The 17,717-nt window shown below is 27.1% G+C and overlaps 1 protein-coding gene across 1 annotated transcript; it reads right to left on the bottom strand.

Moving 5' to 3' along the window:
* Positions 1-7,462: 7,462 nt before the first annotated feature.
* Positions 7,463-11,496, bottom strand: SYTC (Calcium-dependent lipid-binding (CaLB domain) family protein). The gene is made up of 13 exons (XM_016321929.3): positions 11,389-11,496; positions 11,028-11,162; positions 10,783-10,881; positions 10,633-10,683; positions 10,411-10,534; positions 9,929-10,047; positions 9,731-9,832; positions 9,543-9,617; positions 9,263-9,339; positions 8,855-9,104; positions 8,279-8,650; positions 7,717-7,845; positions 7,463-7,634 (listed from the first exon to the last, which is right to left on the bottom strand). The coding sequence occupies exons 2-13, from the start codon at positions 11,136-11,138 to the stop codon at positions 7,506-7,508; spliced, it is 1,638 nt and encodes a 545-aa protein (XP_016177415.1). The 5' UTR covers positions 11,139-11,162; positions 11,389-11,496; the 3' UTR covers positions 7,463-7,505.
* Between the last annotated feature and the right edge of the window lie 6,221 nt (positions 11,497-17,717).

Here is a 17,717-nt window from a genome sequence, read left to right as displayed (position 1 = left end):
ATTGCAATGGATTTGTGGCCATCATGCATTAAGAAATTAGGTTCCTTTTGAAATTTGGTGCATTATTATTATATTGAATAGTAGATAGATAACATAACACATCCATGGCTAGTGGCCTTTTTTATTAGAAACATGGATAGTTGGATTATTAGGTGAATTCTATAGTATATTAATTTAGTGTGTAATTTTTGTCTAATTTATTTTTTATAATAAATTTTAAATATTTACAAATTATTTATTTTTATATTTTTAAAATTAAATATTAATTTTTAATATTTTTTAATAAGTTAGATACTATTTTTTAGGCATTATTATAACAACCACCTTATTTGTATTGCTTTTTTGAAGAATATGGAACTATTCTTGTTCCCATTTGACATATCCCTAATTGGTCTATATATTGAGGGGGGGAATCAAAGGGTTCTTACACTGGCTAGCACTCCTCTATGCATTGGTCTTCCAATAAAGAATCTCCATGACAACCACTTTTCATGCACTAAGCCTAATCAAATCAAAGAGCATCCACATAATGAGATTGGAATAGGAACACCAAAATGATACTTAAGCTATACATTGCTTTTGAGTGGTATGCCCTATTCCCATTTACTTTAATCTACTCCCCCCAAAAGGTCACTTTTAAAGATAAAATATTAAATAAAATAAAAATTTGTTCGCTTTTTATGTTTTATATAGAGGTAAAAAAAAATGGTATTTTACATAGTGGATCTCACTAGTGTAATACACAGTGGATGAAATTTTTTTTGGGGAGAGAAAATTCAATTGTTGGAGAGGCCAAACGTTATTTCATACGAGAGAAAAACATTTATGCAAAATATATTTGTTGGTAGAGTGCTCTTTTAACGTATTTTTATTTGTTTAAATTTTTTGAACTACACCTACTAAAATATTTTGTCCTTGACGAACCTCCCAAACGAAATATATATTTGAAAAAGTATAGGATATTAATATATTATCTGTTAACTAATTATCAATAATAATTAATTATTATATTTTAAACACATGTATAAAGAGATACATCTAAAAAATATATTTATAAAGATACTTTCATTAGACATAGTTATAAAAAAGATATTTTTATTGGACACATCCACAAAGACACTTCCATAAAATACTGTTATAAACAAGAATTCGCAGAAGTTAGCATTATTCGCAGAAGTTAGCAGAAATGCTATTAGTAATGTAGCAGGGTTGTTTTCAATAAAATGTTAACACTCATTAAAATATGTAAAGTAAACATATTTACTTAAAAAGATAAAGAACTTTAAATTTGATCAATGCATTCAATATATTAAAATTAAAAAGTATAAAACTCTTAAAAAAATATTTAAAAAAAACTCCCTAGCTTTCTAGTATGCAAAAAAAATGATATATTCCTCTCCCCCACAAGAAAACATCAATAAGCAACGAAGAAAGTGACTACTTTTCAATATCACTCTCCTCCTTTTGAGGGCACACATGCCTCATCACAACACACATACATTGAAGATAGAGATAGAGAGAGCGTATGTTTGTGTGTGTGTATGAGAGATACATATATGAATGAGTAGTGGAGAACCATTCAATAGAGAATCCCTCATCAAATAACTCCCCCTTTTTGTGGGGAGGAGGATTGGATTCCCTTTAAACTACCTTCAAATTTGCCAGACTTTATGGGCTAAGTCAACGAGAAAGGGAACCTCTCCTCTCATGCTGCCTCCCACTTTTTCTAATGCTTCTTCAAGCTAGCAATTAGCATATGCTACTATATACTTATCTTTTTATTCTACATATATAAAATACATTAATAATAGATAGATAAAAACTTAAGTACAGTTAACTTTATGTAAAGTTAGTTAAGAATTATTAAATGGTTTAATAAATTTGATTAAATTGTCATTTAATGATTTTCAGTTATTAACTCACATGAAATTAACTGCATCTGAATTTTTATTTTAATAATATTATGTTATTGTAAATTTATAATTTATAGTTTAGGATTTTTGTGAGATATGTTTCAAAGATTTATTATTTGATTTCTGTAAACCCTAATTTGCTATATGTCCATGTCTCTTTTATCACTATAGTAGACAAACTACAATTAATTATTTAATCCCAACTAATTAAACTAACAAAGCATATTCGAAGCACTTAAAGTACATACATTAATTTAAGAGAGAGAGCTTCCCAAGGCTCATTGCTTATCCATCCCGAATGGAAACAAATTTTGAGATAATTTAGTTTAAGCAAGCTAAGTGTTCCAAAGAATCACATTAATTAATTTTCTTATCAATGGTTTGATGAGACTGTGTGATTGGAGTATATATATATGCATAAAGCTCAAGCACTAGGTTTCTTTTTCATTTTCTCCATAAAGTTGAGGTATTATTACAAGTATAAGTGATAATTATTATTACTAAGCTACTTTATTTTTCTTTTGTGTATCCAAGTATGCAAATATATGAAAAAAAAGGGTTGCAACCATGCAGATCTCCCTAAGGCTTTGTTTGGATATAAAAAAAATGGACAAAAAAATTAAAAAAAAATGAGAGAAGAAAAAATAAAAGAAAAAGTGAAGTTATTTATGTGTATTTGAATGAAGAGAAAATAAATAAAAAAAATAAAGAGAATTTTTTTTGTTTAGATAAAAAAATAAAAACAATCATAATGATATAAAATTATATTAATATTTTTATAATAAAATAAAATATAAATATTTTTATTTATGTATATTTTATAAATATTATAAAATATTATAATTTTACATATATGATTTAAATTATTTATGTAATACATATATAATGTTTAAATATAAATTTTTATTACAATAATATATTAAAATTATTAAAATTAAATTTATATTGATAATTATTAATAATAATATAACTATGGGTAACATCATAAATACATAAAAGATATTTTTTTTTTGTTTTCTTACTTATAATAGATAGAAAATTTTTTTGGTAAAATTCACATAAAAAGTTTTTTTTTTTCCATTTTTTTTGACATCTAAATAAATTTTTTTTTCTTATTTTTTTTAAAACCAAACATAGCGTAAGAGGAGAACTAACCAACCCATGTTAGTTTTTGTTAATTATGATGTCACATGTTTTGATAATCAAGAAGTCAAACTTAATCCATACATTCTGTGGGGTCCACATTGTTCAAAATCATTGTCCCAGATTGTGCTAAGAAATCCAACTCTTATTTATTTATTTATTTATACGTATATATAATTATATATTATTTATTTACATGCTTTAGTAGTTTAGTGTGTGCTAGCTAAGCTATCTTGATCTTTTTCTTTTTCTTTTTTTTTTTTCTGCATAGCTGTACCTTAAAAACACTATCATGCAAATACCCTGACAAATTTACATGAGAAGAAGGTTCATGCAAATCTTTGCACAGAGAAAGTCTCATTGGGGAGTTTCTTTTGATTCTCCAAAGTTGATTTTTCCCCCCTTTTCTTTTTTGATGTACCATGCATGCATATTATTATTATTATTGTTTTGTTAATATTTGAGGACCCTTTGTTAATTGATTGGCATAATTAAGGACGCCCTAGACCCCAACAACACACACACTCAGCAAAATGTGGAAATTAAAGAGAAAATTTTTTTTTTGAAGAGTGGTTGGTATAACTGTTGCACTTGCACAACCCAAAAGGACTGAGTTTTCAATCAAAGCTTTTAATTTGCCAAGGAAAAAGGTCTGAATAGTACTAGAAATAGTTTAGTACATCATATTCATATACATTCAACTCCTTATATAATTATAAGTTTTCACACCAAAATATAGATTTAAATATTTAGATTTTGTATATCTAAGCTCTTTTTTTTTTTTAATTAATTTTCATTTCTTTTTTCCATTTTTATTACAGTTAATACATATGATGGGATCAATATTAGAGTTTAGAGAGGCGGGAGGATACTATATATATCAATTGATTCTGTTGATTATTGGTTGGTTTTAATTGTTACCAAAAATTTATCCTATGTCAATTTAATAGAAAAGTGTAGTGTAGCCATCTTTGAATCTTTTGACTTTTTTGTTTGTTGTCAATTGTCATCAACCTGGTGTCCATATCGTCTCTCGGAACAAGGAAAAGAAAAGCATGGAAAAAAGTTTTCTTTTTTTGGTTTGACTTTTGAGGGTGAAAATTAAATTGAAAAGAAAGAGAGTAAAGGAATCCCATCAGGGAAATGGTGATATGTGGGCCTAAACATGGTGTCAAGTATCCCTAGGCGTAGGTAATAATATCTCTTTTGGGCTTTAGCCCAGTTCAAAACCAAAGATAAGGCCACATCGTTTTTCTTGAACGAACTGGTTGCTCTGCAGGCCCATATCTATGTTTTGGAGCTCCGATTCGCGACGAATTAGTCCTTAGCATATCAGGCTGGAGGATATCGTAGAAAAAAAATCTTTTGATTTGAATTTTTCTTACCCGTAATAACATTATGAGAATATAAATCTTTTAAAATTATGTCGGTCATGATATTATAAATTATGGCACAAAAAATTTATAACATTAAACTACTTTTACCAAAAAGGTCGTAAGGCACAACAATTTTCATTGGCTAAGAAGATTAGGGTCTTCATAGATAAAAAAATCAAATAATAAGATTTTTAGTTATTATTTTTATATGAAAGAGTTTATTTTTTTTACTAATAATTAATTTTAATATTCATTATCTAAAATTAAAAAATTAAAAAAAATATAATATGTATACTTTTATATTTGATTAGGTGTTAAGTCTATTTCACAAATATAAATAATTAATTTTTATATTTGTTATTTAAAAATAATATTTTTTTCTTTGTGTATGTAAAACTATAATTAGATATTAGCATAAAAAAATTATAATGATAATTATAAAATTAACTCAAATTTATTTTTTTTAAAACAATTAAATCTTGATTCCAAGTTTTAATCACAACATTAGTATTTCTCTAAATTATATTTCTCTAAATTATATGTAATAACTATTTGAAAAAAAAAGAAGTAAAAATATAGATTAGAAAGATAAGCAGTAAAAATTTAAAATTAAATAAAAAATATCATATAATAATATTTTTATTTAAATTATATTATGTTGTTAATTTTATTTTTTGTAGAACAGAAAGATGGAGAAAAATAGAAAATGAGAGAAAATAGAGAGAAAGACAAAGAAGAAAAATGAGAGAGAGAGTTTGTTAATTTTGGAAGGAATAATTTTATTTTAATTGTAGTAAAAAAATATCTGGTGATACATTTTGATTTGTCAAATTACTAATATAAAATATAAATTATAAATTATATATAGAGTAGGAAGGATAAAGAGAAATAAAAAAAGAGAGGTAGATAAGAGAATGTAAGAAGGACGTTTACGAATTTTGGAGGTAAATATTGTTTTTAAATTTTAATAAGAGAGTGTCATATGACACATTGACACATTTTAGTTATTAAATTATAAATATAATATAGTTATATTTTAATTTTTATATTTTAATTTTAATATTTTTATTTTAATTTAATTTAAATGTAATTAGAGAATACCATGTTATATATTTTGATTGTCAAATTTATAATTAGTCATTGATAATGATATATAAGAGAGATAAAATGAGTGAAAGAATGAGAGAAATATATAAAAGAGATAGAGTGAGTGAAAGAATGAGAGAGATAGAAAAAATGAGAGAAATTAGGGGAGAACTCTTTAATTTTAAAGAGAAAGATTTCATTTCAATTGTAATGAGAAAGTGACATATATATAATTTAGTTGTATAATTAGTAACGAGGAATGCTAGGGAGCCAGCAACTTTTGTGATTTGTAACCATCAAATAGCCATCAATGATGGTTTTAATGGTGTGAGATTGATGTGAAATTTCATCAAATAGCTCATTTTTCTTTGCTGATTACATATTGGGCAGAATTTAATAAAGTTGCTGGCTCTAGACTTTTCCATTAGAAATATATAATAGTTGTAGAAAATAAATTTGTTTTCAATCAAATATAATATTTAACCTTTTCACATTTTATAATATCAAATTATATATTATGAGTAAATTAAATTATTAGTTTAATGGCATTAGATATTTGTGAGAAAAAAAAAGAAGAAAAACCTTAACTCAAATCTCAACTCGTTCGTCGTATGTATATATTTTATGAAGAATAAATGACCATTTATATCTATAAAAGATGAAAATACTGACATATGTATCCACACTAAATCGAAACTAAACTTGTATCCACGTAAGATACTCTCTGTGTGACAAAAGTATTCTATCTTTGAAAAGTTAGAGTGCCACGTAGAGTACTTTTGTCACACGAAAAATATCTTACGTGGATATAAGTTCAGTTTCTATCTAATATGAATACATATGTCAGTATTTTCATCTTTCATAAATATAAATGTTCATTTATTCATTTTATGAACATGCATTAAGAGTCCTGGTTGGGCAGAGTTAATGCTGAACTCATTTATTACTGCACAAGAAATCATATATACCTAATTCATATATTTTATTCTGTAATATATAATTTCTATGATGCTGAATATATTGTCAATTGTACTTAAATCTTTAATGACAATGACAAAATTCAACCATTTCGTTATATATACACATGGTACTTGTTAAATAAATAAATTGAAAAAAATATTGTATTTTTATCTTTGCAGCTAGTTTAGGTCAGTTGAAATACACCTTAACATATTTTTTAGGGTAAAGTATTAAATTAGTCTTTTATATTTGGACATAATTCTATTTTGATCTTTTAAATTTAAAATATTCTATTTAAATCTAAAAGATTTCATTTAATTTCAATGTAGTCCCACTGTAAAGTCAAAGTTAAATAATTAACGAAATATTCTACATGACAGCAGTACAGAAATAAAGTCAATAATTTAAAAAACAAGTACAAACTCTAATAGCACAAAATCAACTGTAAATATATTAATACATTTATTTATTATTCTCCTTCATTCTATAAAAAAATATTTTATTTAAATGGTCTTATTTCAAATTTTTTTTTATGACCAATTTATCTGATCAGAAAAAAAAAAAAGAAATATTTCTATCTTTTGACCAATGAGGCAATGACCAGCACACACGTTGAATTCTTTAAATATTATATGATACAAAATTGTCTAATTTTTTTCTCACGTGATTTAGTCGAAGTTTCATAACGCAGCTTTGCCAATTGTCAATCACGTAATCTTTATTTTCCGTGCGGACAGTGCCACGTGTTGAAGCAAAATACATGACAAAATTGATTTTAATTTTTTATTTTTGGTATGAATATGTCAATATTGTTTTCTGTTATTGACAAGTTACGTTTCAGCCAGCTAGCCAGTAGCCACACATGATTAATGAGCCTTTTGTTAACCAAAATAAAAAAATATAAAAAAAAAGGTCTAGAAATCGTGCAAGCATAACAAATAAATAAATAATTGATAATTTATGACAAAATGTACACCACAATAGTTTGGTTTAATTGTTGTTATATTATTATTTATGATTTGATTTATCAAACGACCTTCCAACGTATATCAACATGTATCTCACCATTCTTTGAATTTATAAGATGGTATCTATCATTAATGCGACCATTGTGCACTACATCATTCAGGTTAATCTCCACATGCCCCAGTGATTCCTGCATTAACAAAATAATCATTTCATAATCATAAAAAGATGAAAAATGTTAATATATATACATTTATCAAGTGAAATGGCACCTTCGAGAGAAAACTAAAGGTCTTCCTCTTGCTCATAATTTCAATGTGAATCTTCTCACGTAGAGGAGGCTCCTCTAGCATGAATTGGAACTCTTCATTCCAACGTGGGTGACGAGTTTTCTTCATTACCTGCGCACGTTTATTAAAATCATTTCTCTTTTCTTAATATAAAATAATAAAACCACAAAATTACACACGGACTACGTTTGAAAAACTATTGTGTTTGGTTTGCAATTTTATTTTTTATTTTTAGAATTTTGTAAAAAAAAAACTCAAAAAAAAAAAAAATTAGGCTGCGTTTAATTTGTATTTTTATTTTTAGAATTTTGTAAAGAAAAAAGAAATCGGTGAAAGCAATTAAATCGTATTTTCTGTTTTCACCACTTGTTTTCTTTTTTCCCTTCACAAAATCCAAGCAGAAAATAAAAATACAAACCGAATGCACCCTTATTGCTTTCAACGCTTTCCTTTTAACCTTCAGAAAATCTTAGAAACAAAAAACATTGAGAATAAAAACAATATAATCGCAAACCAAACACACTCTAATACAAAATAAGTATACCTTAGTTTTTCTCTTTTCGCCGTTAAAAGTCAAGACTGCAAAAGGGTTGTTGTGATGCTCCCCTTCAACCTCCTCAGCCTCTTGGATTATAACTGAAAGCAAACCTGCTCCTTCTTGCACCTCATCATCAGATACCACATCAATTCCACTTTCCTTTCTTCCATACCCTTCTGAGTTCCCACCAAACTTGTTACTATCTTCTTTGAATGGAACAAATGTCAAGTCCACTACAATTTGCCCTCTTGGCTTCTTACTTGGAGTTTCATTTATGTTTGTGTCCTTTAGCAAATCAAGTGTGAATTCTTTGTTGTCATAAGGTTTAAGCATCTTAAGAGGGATTAATTGCATTCCCAGCTTGTCATGTGCACCAACCTGGAAATCGGACCCGAATAAAGATCTAGTTCAGAGTTTTTGTGGTTCAACCAAAATGTAAATAAAAAATCAATTTAATTTGAATATACTGACAATGTAAGAAAATTTTCATTTTACACTATCGTCCAATTATACTATGGCACGTCGGCCACTATAGTTGACTTGTCATAGAAGAAATTGACTAGAGGAAAGATAAGGGGAAACCTTGTCCCAGTCAAAGACTTGTAATTGGAGAACTTGAGATTGAGGATCCTTTACAACAAGCTTGAATTTCTCATTCCACACAGGATTCAAATTCTTCCTTTTGACAGTGGTTTTCTTTGCTGGAAGTTTGTCCCCAGTGAGGCTTAGTTTGACATAAGGATCAGAACTTCCCAACAAATCCATCTTCAGAAGCTTATGCGCCCGAATGACATTCACGTGTAATATTCCCACCGGCTTCTTTATCGCCACCCTATACACATCAGAAACAACCATTTTTAGATGCTCATATTAACCACTGAAAAGAATGATAAGGTAGAATCATGATCCATGAAGGTTTTGTTGCAACAATGCAAGACAAGAAACTTATAAAGCTTGTAGACTATGGAAAATGATTTTGTACAAACTTACGTCGATTCGTCAAGAATAGGAATTTCTAGTGTTTGAGGCCACAGATAGAGGCTCGCAACTTGTTTTTTAATCGTTTCCTGTAAGCAAACAAAGTAGTTAGTCTTTCAAGTATGACTAAATAATAAACTGCCACAGCAATTAGAAGAGCACAGTTCAATTCATTTGATGGAACTAGAGATTTGATGTGCATAGAATTAATGGATTATGAACAACCTTAAGAAAGTAACAAAAACAAGAACATCTATCATTAAAAAGAATAGAATAAGTAAGGTTGTTGTACCTGAACAAATCTATAAAGACCAGGTATTGCCATGATGTCTCCTCCTGATATTTTCATCCCAAAATCCACATGAGGCTGTATATTCAACATGATTACATATCATCATATAAGAAGGGATTTCTTCTGACTCCAAAAATTAGAAAAAGAAAAGCAATATAGCTAAGCTTGAATACAAAATTTCCTTTTACCTTCTCCAGCAAAGATACCACAACCTTTGCAAAACATGGAAATGTAGGAACTAAAGGTCTTAAAGTTATCCTTGGCATTGCAAATACTTGTAAGTCAACCAACTGAAGAAAAATTAGGGAAAAAAAAAAGAATGATTCCAGAAAACAAAGCATCATTGTTGAATGAACTGCAGAAAAAATTAGGCTTATATATCTAACCTGAACTGTGATATTCAACGATGACACTTGCAAATTCAACACTATGTTAGGATTTCCAGCCCATTTGATAACTTGTTCCATGACCAATTCCTTTTCATTTGTTTCTAAGACTTTCATGCCTGCCGAATTGCACAGTCGACAACAAACAAAAGAATCAAATTGGTGCATTAATACTGCAATAACTCATAGTCTAGAAGCTGAAAAAACATAGTTCTGGTTTTCTTCTCAACATTTTCTTTTCCCTCTCATCACAACACAAGAAGTTATTCAAGTGCACTTCTTTTGAAAATGCATTGTGCTTCAAATTTCAAAGGATTCATATAATCCAATACATTTCATGCCAAAGGAGGTTATATCCTCTGTGAAAAAATTATCCCAACTTACCATACCTAATCCTAGATTTTTTCTACAGAACTTTGGATAAATTATTTACAACCAAAAAACTAAAATTAAAAGTCATATGGTTTAGCTAAGAGACATACCACAAATAGTTGGGGGAAGAGTACCAAGCGTTAACTCTTCAAACTCAATTGCTTTAATCTGATACTTTCCAATGTATTCAGCAAAAATCGGTTTTGTTGTGCTTCTAATAATCTCACAGATTGCCTACACATCAAAACCAAATATCATTGAATTATTGAAGAATCACTCAATAGCAGAAAGAAAAAGTAAAAGAAAAATATGCAAGTGAATTTCTGAGGTACCTTGTCTAAGTAAGGCCACATATCCAATAAAAACTTGTTTAACCAATCAACCTGCATAGAAGAGAGAACTATGCAACATCAATGGCACAGTAACATTGACACAAGACAGAATAAAAAACAAAAAGAAAAGAAACTATGAAGATTACAAACCCGTTCATAATCAGGTGTCTTCACCCAAAGAGGAATCTCAGGCAGAAGTTCTTGCAATGCATGTGGGCCTAATTCACTGATTGGCCTAACAACAGGTTCCTGCAATTCAACAGTCAAAACACAAATATCAGATTTTGAACCACACCCAAAATTCAAAACGGAAAAGGCGTCTCAATCTGCATTGAATCAAAGTGAATAACATAACCATGATACAACAACAGAACACCCAGAAAGAAAAAGATTACCTTCACTTGTTTGGTTTCTGAGTAAACAAACACAAAGAACCCTACCAAGAGGCCAAGAGGGATTCCAAATACAAAACCAATGATCCCCAAGAAACTGCCGAACAAACCCATCTTTTCTTTCTACGAACTCAAATGCTGGTTGTGATCATGGAGAAGAAGAAGACGATGATAGGGACAAAGGAGCAAACTTTTTAGCCCACAGAATATAACAAGAAGAAAGAAAATGGTTTGAAAGATGTTTGAATTAATCAAAGAACGGCGATGAAAACCAGAAAGAAAGAAAAATATTAAAAAAGAAAAATTTAAGGAGAGAAGTGTTATGGGGTTTTAATGAAGGAAAGCGCCAAAACAAAGACACTACCTTCCTCTCTGTTTTACTTCAAATTGGCACTTCTCTGCTTTGCTACACTTTAAAAATGGGTTCTTTCTTTGTTGTTTTCATATTGTGTGTTAGTGTTACCATTTCCTAGGTGGAATGAACAGGAATATGTTGCTCTAAATATTCAATTCATATTTTTTATTTTATTTTTATATTTTATATCATTAAGTGGAAAAGATAACTTACTAGACCAATTAATACAGAGATTTATAAGATTTTATGTTTGTGGAATTGCTTGGTGGTAATTAGGTGGTTTATCAATGGATCTTGTAATAATTAATAGGTTGAAAGTTTGAAAATATCAATTTAGGCACAGAAAGTATCTTGTGATCCACTTGCAAGTTATAACAAATAAATTGGTTCAGAAAAAAATTACATGTGAAAAGTTGTTAAATGATCAAATTTTTAATTGATGTCAACCAAAGTATTAATTTCGCTTTGTTAAATTATAATATTTTTACATAAAGCATTAACATACAATAGAAATACTTTTTAAAATCCTATAATAAAGTTGGTATGATAAAGATTTTATTTTTCATAAATAATAGTTTAAAATTAGTTTTTAAAATATAATTTTCTAAAACAGTAACATTTCTATTTGATAAATGAGACTAAAAGTGATTTTCAATAATCATGTATGATAATAATTATGTTTATTAAATAATTTTCAAAATTTAAAAATATCATAATAATTATAAATAAAAAGGAATTTTGATCGTATATAGAATTTGACATAAATAATTTGATTAAGAATAGTTTTAATATTTATTAATATATAAAATTATATTAAATTTTTTAATTTTAATAAATATAATTTAACTTTAAAAAAATACATCATTCTTAACATTTTAAAATTACAAATATGAGTATGTGGTTTTTTATATTTGTCAAACACAAAATAAAATATTTGTGTCTTTAAAAAACATAAACAACTCCAAAAAAAATTACCAATCTAGATCTAAAAGTATTTTCATTCTAACTCATCAGTTGGCACTTGCATTGGCACTTAACCCACTTGACATGCTTGATAGATTAAAATAGAGTAAAATTTGATAAATCAAGATTTGTAATGATTAGACTTAATTTGCTATTCAGTGCAACAACATATTTCAAGTATTTTTGTATTCAAGTTTAATTAAGCAGGTCCAAACTTAAAAAAAATTACTTTCATTACATTCGTATGTACATACTCGCGTTTCAATAATGTTTCTTTGTCTTTGTATTCTTCTTTTTTCTTCTTCGCTTTCCTCCTTCTTTGTCTTCACATTACTTTTTCTTCTTCTTCTTCGCATTCTTCCTTCTTTTTCTTCGCCTTCATTCTTCTTCTTCTTTGCGTGTTTTCTCTCAGTCGTCATTCTTTTATTGTTGCTGTTGTTGCTGTGTTTTTTCTTTTCCTCCTTTTAATTTGAGGTTCATTTGAATCTAGAAATGAACTGAATTTGATTTAGATTTGGTGAATACTAAACAGTAGTATCAAGTGAACCTAACTCAATTCATAAATGAATCGAATTTGATTCAGATTTGAACAAAAAGTGAAAAAAATTCAATCAGCAAAAAAAATTCATTTCAATTCATTTCTGCATGTAAATGAACTCAATTAAACTAAGAGATGAACCGAATTTTTTAAGAAATAACAGATTTAGTGAATACTTAAAAGTAGTATCAGGTGAACCTAACTCAATTCATAAATGAACCGAATTCAGTTCAGATTTAAACAAAAAAAAAAAACATTCAATCAGTAAAAAAACCACATTTCAATTCATTTCTGCATCTAGATAGACTTTCGTATTATTTTCATTTACACTATTGAACTAATGCTTCAATCAATTATTATCATTGGAAAAGAAATTTTGTTTGAAGATTTGAAGTCCAGAAATTGACTATAATTACTTTCAATTGAAAGAATTATGTAATCTTAATGTTATTAATTTACCTGGATAATAATTGCCTAGGATCAAAATTAGCTGGTAACTTAAAAAAATAGTAAAATTATTTAATTGGTGTGTAATGTTTCTTAGCAATACTGGACTATATTGGTCAATAAGAAATATTAAATTAGAATCGAATTTCTTAAGAAATAATAAATTTGGTGAATACTTAAAAGTGGTATCAAGTGAACCTAACTTAATTCACAAATGAATCAAATTATATTCAAATTTAAACAAATAATTAAAAAATTACTTAAAGAATAAAAAATTTGGTCAATACTTATCAGTAGCATCAAGTGAACCTCAATTAACACACAAATAAACCGAAATTATTTAATGATGGCATCAGAAAAAATCAGAATTAATAAAGATGTTTGCAAAATGTTGGTGTTATTGGTGATGACAATAACGAAAAAGGAACAGAAAAAGAAGATGTAACATTGGAGGAGGAGGAGGAGAAGAAGAAGGAAAGAAGAAGGAGAAGGAGAATGAGCACGATGATTTAAAAGGTGGTTATAACAACTTGGTTAGACTTTGTTAAGTATCTTACTTGAATGTAGAACTTTATTCTTTCCTATTTGGTATGATTACTCGACTTGTTTAGATAGGCTTTCGCATTTTTTTTATAAAGATAAATTTTTTTAGAAAGATTGTTTTTTAGGATTTATCTAATAAAGATTATTATTAGTAGATTTTTTTTAATTGTTAACTTTAATAAACTCATAATAATTAATGCATTGAAAATATTATATGTTTTTTATAAAAAATTTCAATTAGTAATTTTAAATGTACTAAGAGTATATATTAACTAAACTTTTTTAAAGAAAATGATTTGGTGTTAAAATATCTATTAAAATGTAAATTTTGTTTATATTTGGATATTTGAAGTGAATTTGATTTATAATTGAATGTAACATTTTTTTTCAAAAACAATAGTGGTATTTTATTTAATAGAAAAATAAATACAATATCCAAAAGTCAGGATAAGAGAGATAAAAAAAAGGAGATTCTCAAATATTCACAAACAGATAAAATTGTAAGAAAAAAATAATATAGAAAAGTAAATAGAAAAAAAAATATTAGGGTATTATGCGATAGTTCTTAGTTCAACTTAAAGCGATGTTGTTAACACTTTTTTCGGAGACTTCTAGACATACTCGAAGAATTGGCGATACTCTGTTCTTTCAAATATTCTAAACTATAATCAAAATCAGTCGAGCTCTATGAGAGCTTGTTCCCTAAAATCCAATTTGTAACACCGAATCTCTTCACTAATCGAAGAACAAAAAATATCTAGGATCTACAATGAGGTAAGCCAAAGGACTCTTCTTCCACACTAGAATAACGTCTCCACAGAAAAATAGACAGTGCATGAGTGATTCTGGTGCTTACTTGTAGATTAAGTTGGACAAGTTGTCGAAGTAGATAGGAACCATTGGTGGATGAGAAGTAGAACAATAAGCTTATCATAGAAAATTTTACACGCAAAGAACAAAATTTTGTGAGGAATTTTCAACTTCCATAAATGACTTCAAATTGGCCTCTGTTGCATGAAATTTGGATAGAATCTAATGGAAGTATGGTAAAATTGGTAAGGACTCCTGTACTTTGATACAATATCATATGTTTTTATTCTGTTCATCACCCATATTGAATTGTATTTTTACCTTCTCCTGGAGTTATAAATAAAATTCGTTGAGCAATTTTTGGAAGGAAAAGATTTGAGATTAATACTTAGTTCTACTACTTATTTAAAAAAAATAAGTCTTTCATACATATCAGATGATAACTATTTGATAACAGTGTTACAGATAATAGAATTCTAAAAGAGTAAAGAGGAGGGAGTCATGATTTATTGAAGATTTGGATATCATCAAAATTTACTTTTTAATTAATGTCTTTTTCTACAACTTGTTTTTATTCAAACATATTTTGTCAACCTCAAAAAGGTAAGGTTTATACTTCTACTGTAAGAATAAAATTAAATTTAAATGTAACATATAAAAAGATAATTTTTTAAAATATGAAATTGTTGTTACTCTTAAAAAATATATTTTGTGCTTTTCTATTAATTGTACTTTTACTAAAATTTATTCCCCGAATATTTTCGGTATGGATGGAGCAATAATGATTTTAGAAAATAACTAAAATTCTTTCTAATATTTTTTATATATTCAATTAAAATGATTTATAAATTTCAAAGAATTGAATTACGAATTTCAATTAGTTGAAATAAAAGTTTTTGGTTTCTATTTATGCTAATGACATGTCGCGTCAACATTTAACTTATCAAGTTAGTATTTAATGGAGCAAATCAATATTAGAAACTATAAGAGTAAATTATTAAAATTGTCCTGAAATGATTAAATTGTTGGCAAAAATATCTTTAAATTTTTTAAAAGACAAAAATAAATTTAAAATATTTTAAAATGTGACAAAAATACTTAATATTAAATATATATTTTAAAAAAAATTTATATGTTTTGATGTATTTTTTTGTAAGTATAACTAAAAAAACAAGATATTTTTATTGTTAAAATTTGATAATTTTATACTATATGAATAATTTTTTTGAATTTTTTTGTAAATGACCAAAAATATTTTTTTAAAATAAAAATCTAGATATAAAATTTTGGTTCTATTTTTCATGTACTTTTTAAATAAGAATCCTATTATTGTAAAAAAAATTAATTAAATACACATGTGTTTTGCTAAATGCAGATGCCATTTGCCACTTATAAAAAAAGGATATTTTTTGTTACATTTAAAAATATTTTTGTTATAAGCAAATTTAAAAGATACTTTTGTTGGCAATTTAATTATTTGAAAATATTTATGGTGATTTACTCAAACTAGAACCATAGCTTTTTAAATTTTGTCGAACCAAATTAAAAGAAAAATGTTAAAAGTCAAAACAAAAAATGAGTATTTTATAGAAAAAATGCAACTTACATGTAAAAAATTAATCGCTAAATTAATTATATATTAATGCATATTTATACTTATTTTTTAAATATTAATTTTATTTTTAATATGAATTATTACTTTTTTTTGTAAAAATAGAGTATATTTTATTTTATAAAAACCAAAAATTTATTTAAGCTAACGAGTTAAAGCATGAGTTTCCACGCAATATACTATATGCTATTAGTAAATTAGTAGATATTAACATATCGATAGGTTTTTTTTTTTTTTTTTGGACAAATAGACATTAACGTGACTAGGTGTTTCATCAGAAGCAACTCTAAAGTACCCATGCATGAAAATATAGAGGAATGAGGATCATGACAATAACTTTTTATATATAATTAAATTTTTATTCGAATAGACACCAGAAAAAATTATTCAAATACTATCAATCAATCTATATATACTAAATTTTTATTTTAAAAGATTATGTCCCAAAATGAGTGTTATAATGAGATTAAGATCTAATTAAGGTGTTTGAAGCCACAAATTTAGTTAGGAGCATGACTACATGAGAGAGAGAGACATTGCCGTAAGTCCAATATTATATTAGTGGTTTAGGACTTTTTAAGGCGTGTGACATCACAACTTTTTTAGTTTTTTTGGTTAATAGAACCAAGCTAAGGAAACCGTGCGACATAATTTCAACCGTGGTAGTTAATCATAATTATTTTTTTTTTTCATACGCATACTTGATGTCCGTCAACTCAAGGATTAATCCATTTTAGCTCTGAACTCTATTTAAAAATTTGTCACGAATTAATGAGTTATTTGTATACATAAAGTAAAATTTAAATTCTCGATACTTGCTTAAACTAAATAATAAACTAATTACTAGATTAAACTAAATTGATTAATCATAATTATATTTTAGTAACATATGTATTAAGACAAGAAAGCGTGTTATCTCATTTAAGATTTAGATAATATTTTAGCTATGAGCATACGACATCGCTTTAATTTGTTGCAAATTTGCAACGCCATGACACTGTGGCGGGAACGCAGTTGAGTTGTTGACCAATAACAACGAAAATACTATCAATCAACCAATATATTTGTTCTCTTCTTGTTTTGTTTCATCGTACAAATCAAATAACCTCTCCAATCTTCTATTCTATTTTATTTCGTTTCTGAAAGATAATTAAACGACTGAACTAAATAAAGCCACCTATATATGAAAAGTAAGAACACTATGTGGTTTGCATTGAACGAATATGCCCTACACACACACATATATAAAATTCATATTTGATTCGCACATTTGGAATGCATAGAATAATGCATCCAAATAAGGTGGACAAGGCAAGAAATTTCTCGAAATGTACATTTTTAATTTCTTTCCAAGGCAAGATTCTAATTCTTAGCTGTAAGCATCATCAGAAAATAATATCTCAAATTTATAGCGATGCCTAATAA

Source organism: Arachis ipaensis, chromosome B9 (genome assembly GCF_059453495.1).
Source record: "Arachis ipaensis isolate K30076 ecotype BB chromosome B9, ASM5945349v1, whole genome shotgun sequence".
NCBI classification, from domain to species: Eukaryota; Viridiplantae; Streptophyta; class Magnoliopsida; order Fabales; family Fabaceae; genus Arachis; species Arachis ipaensis.
Note: the sequence above shows the minus strand (reverse complement) of the source record. Positions and strands in the feature narration are given on the sequence as shown.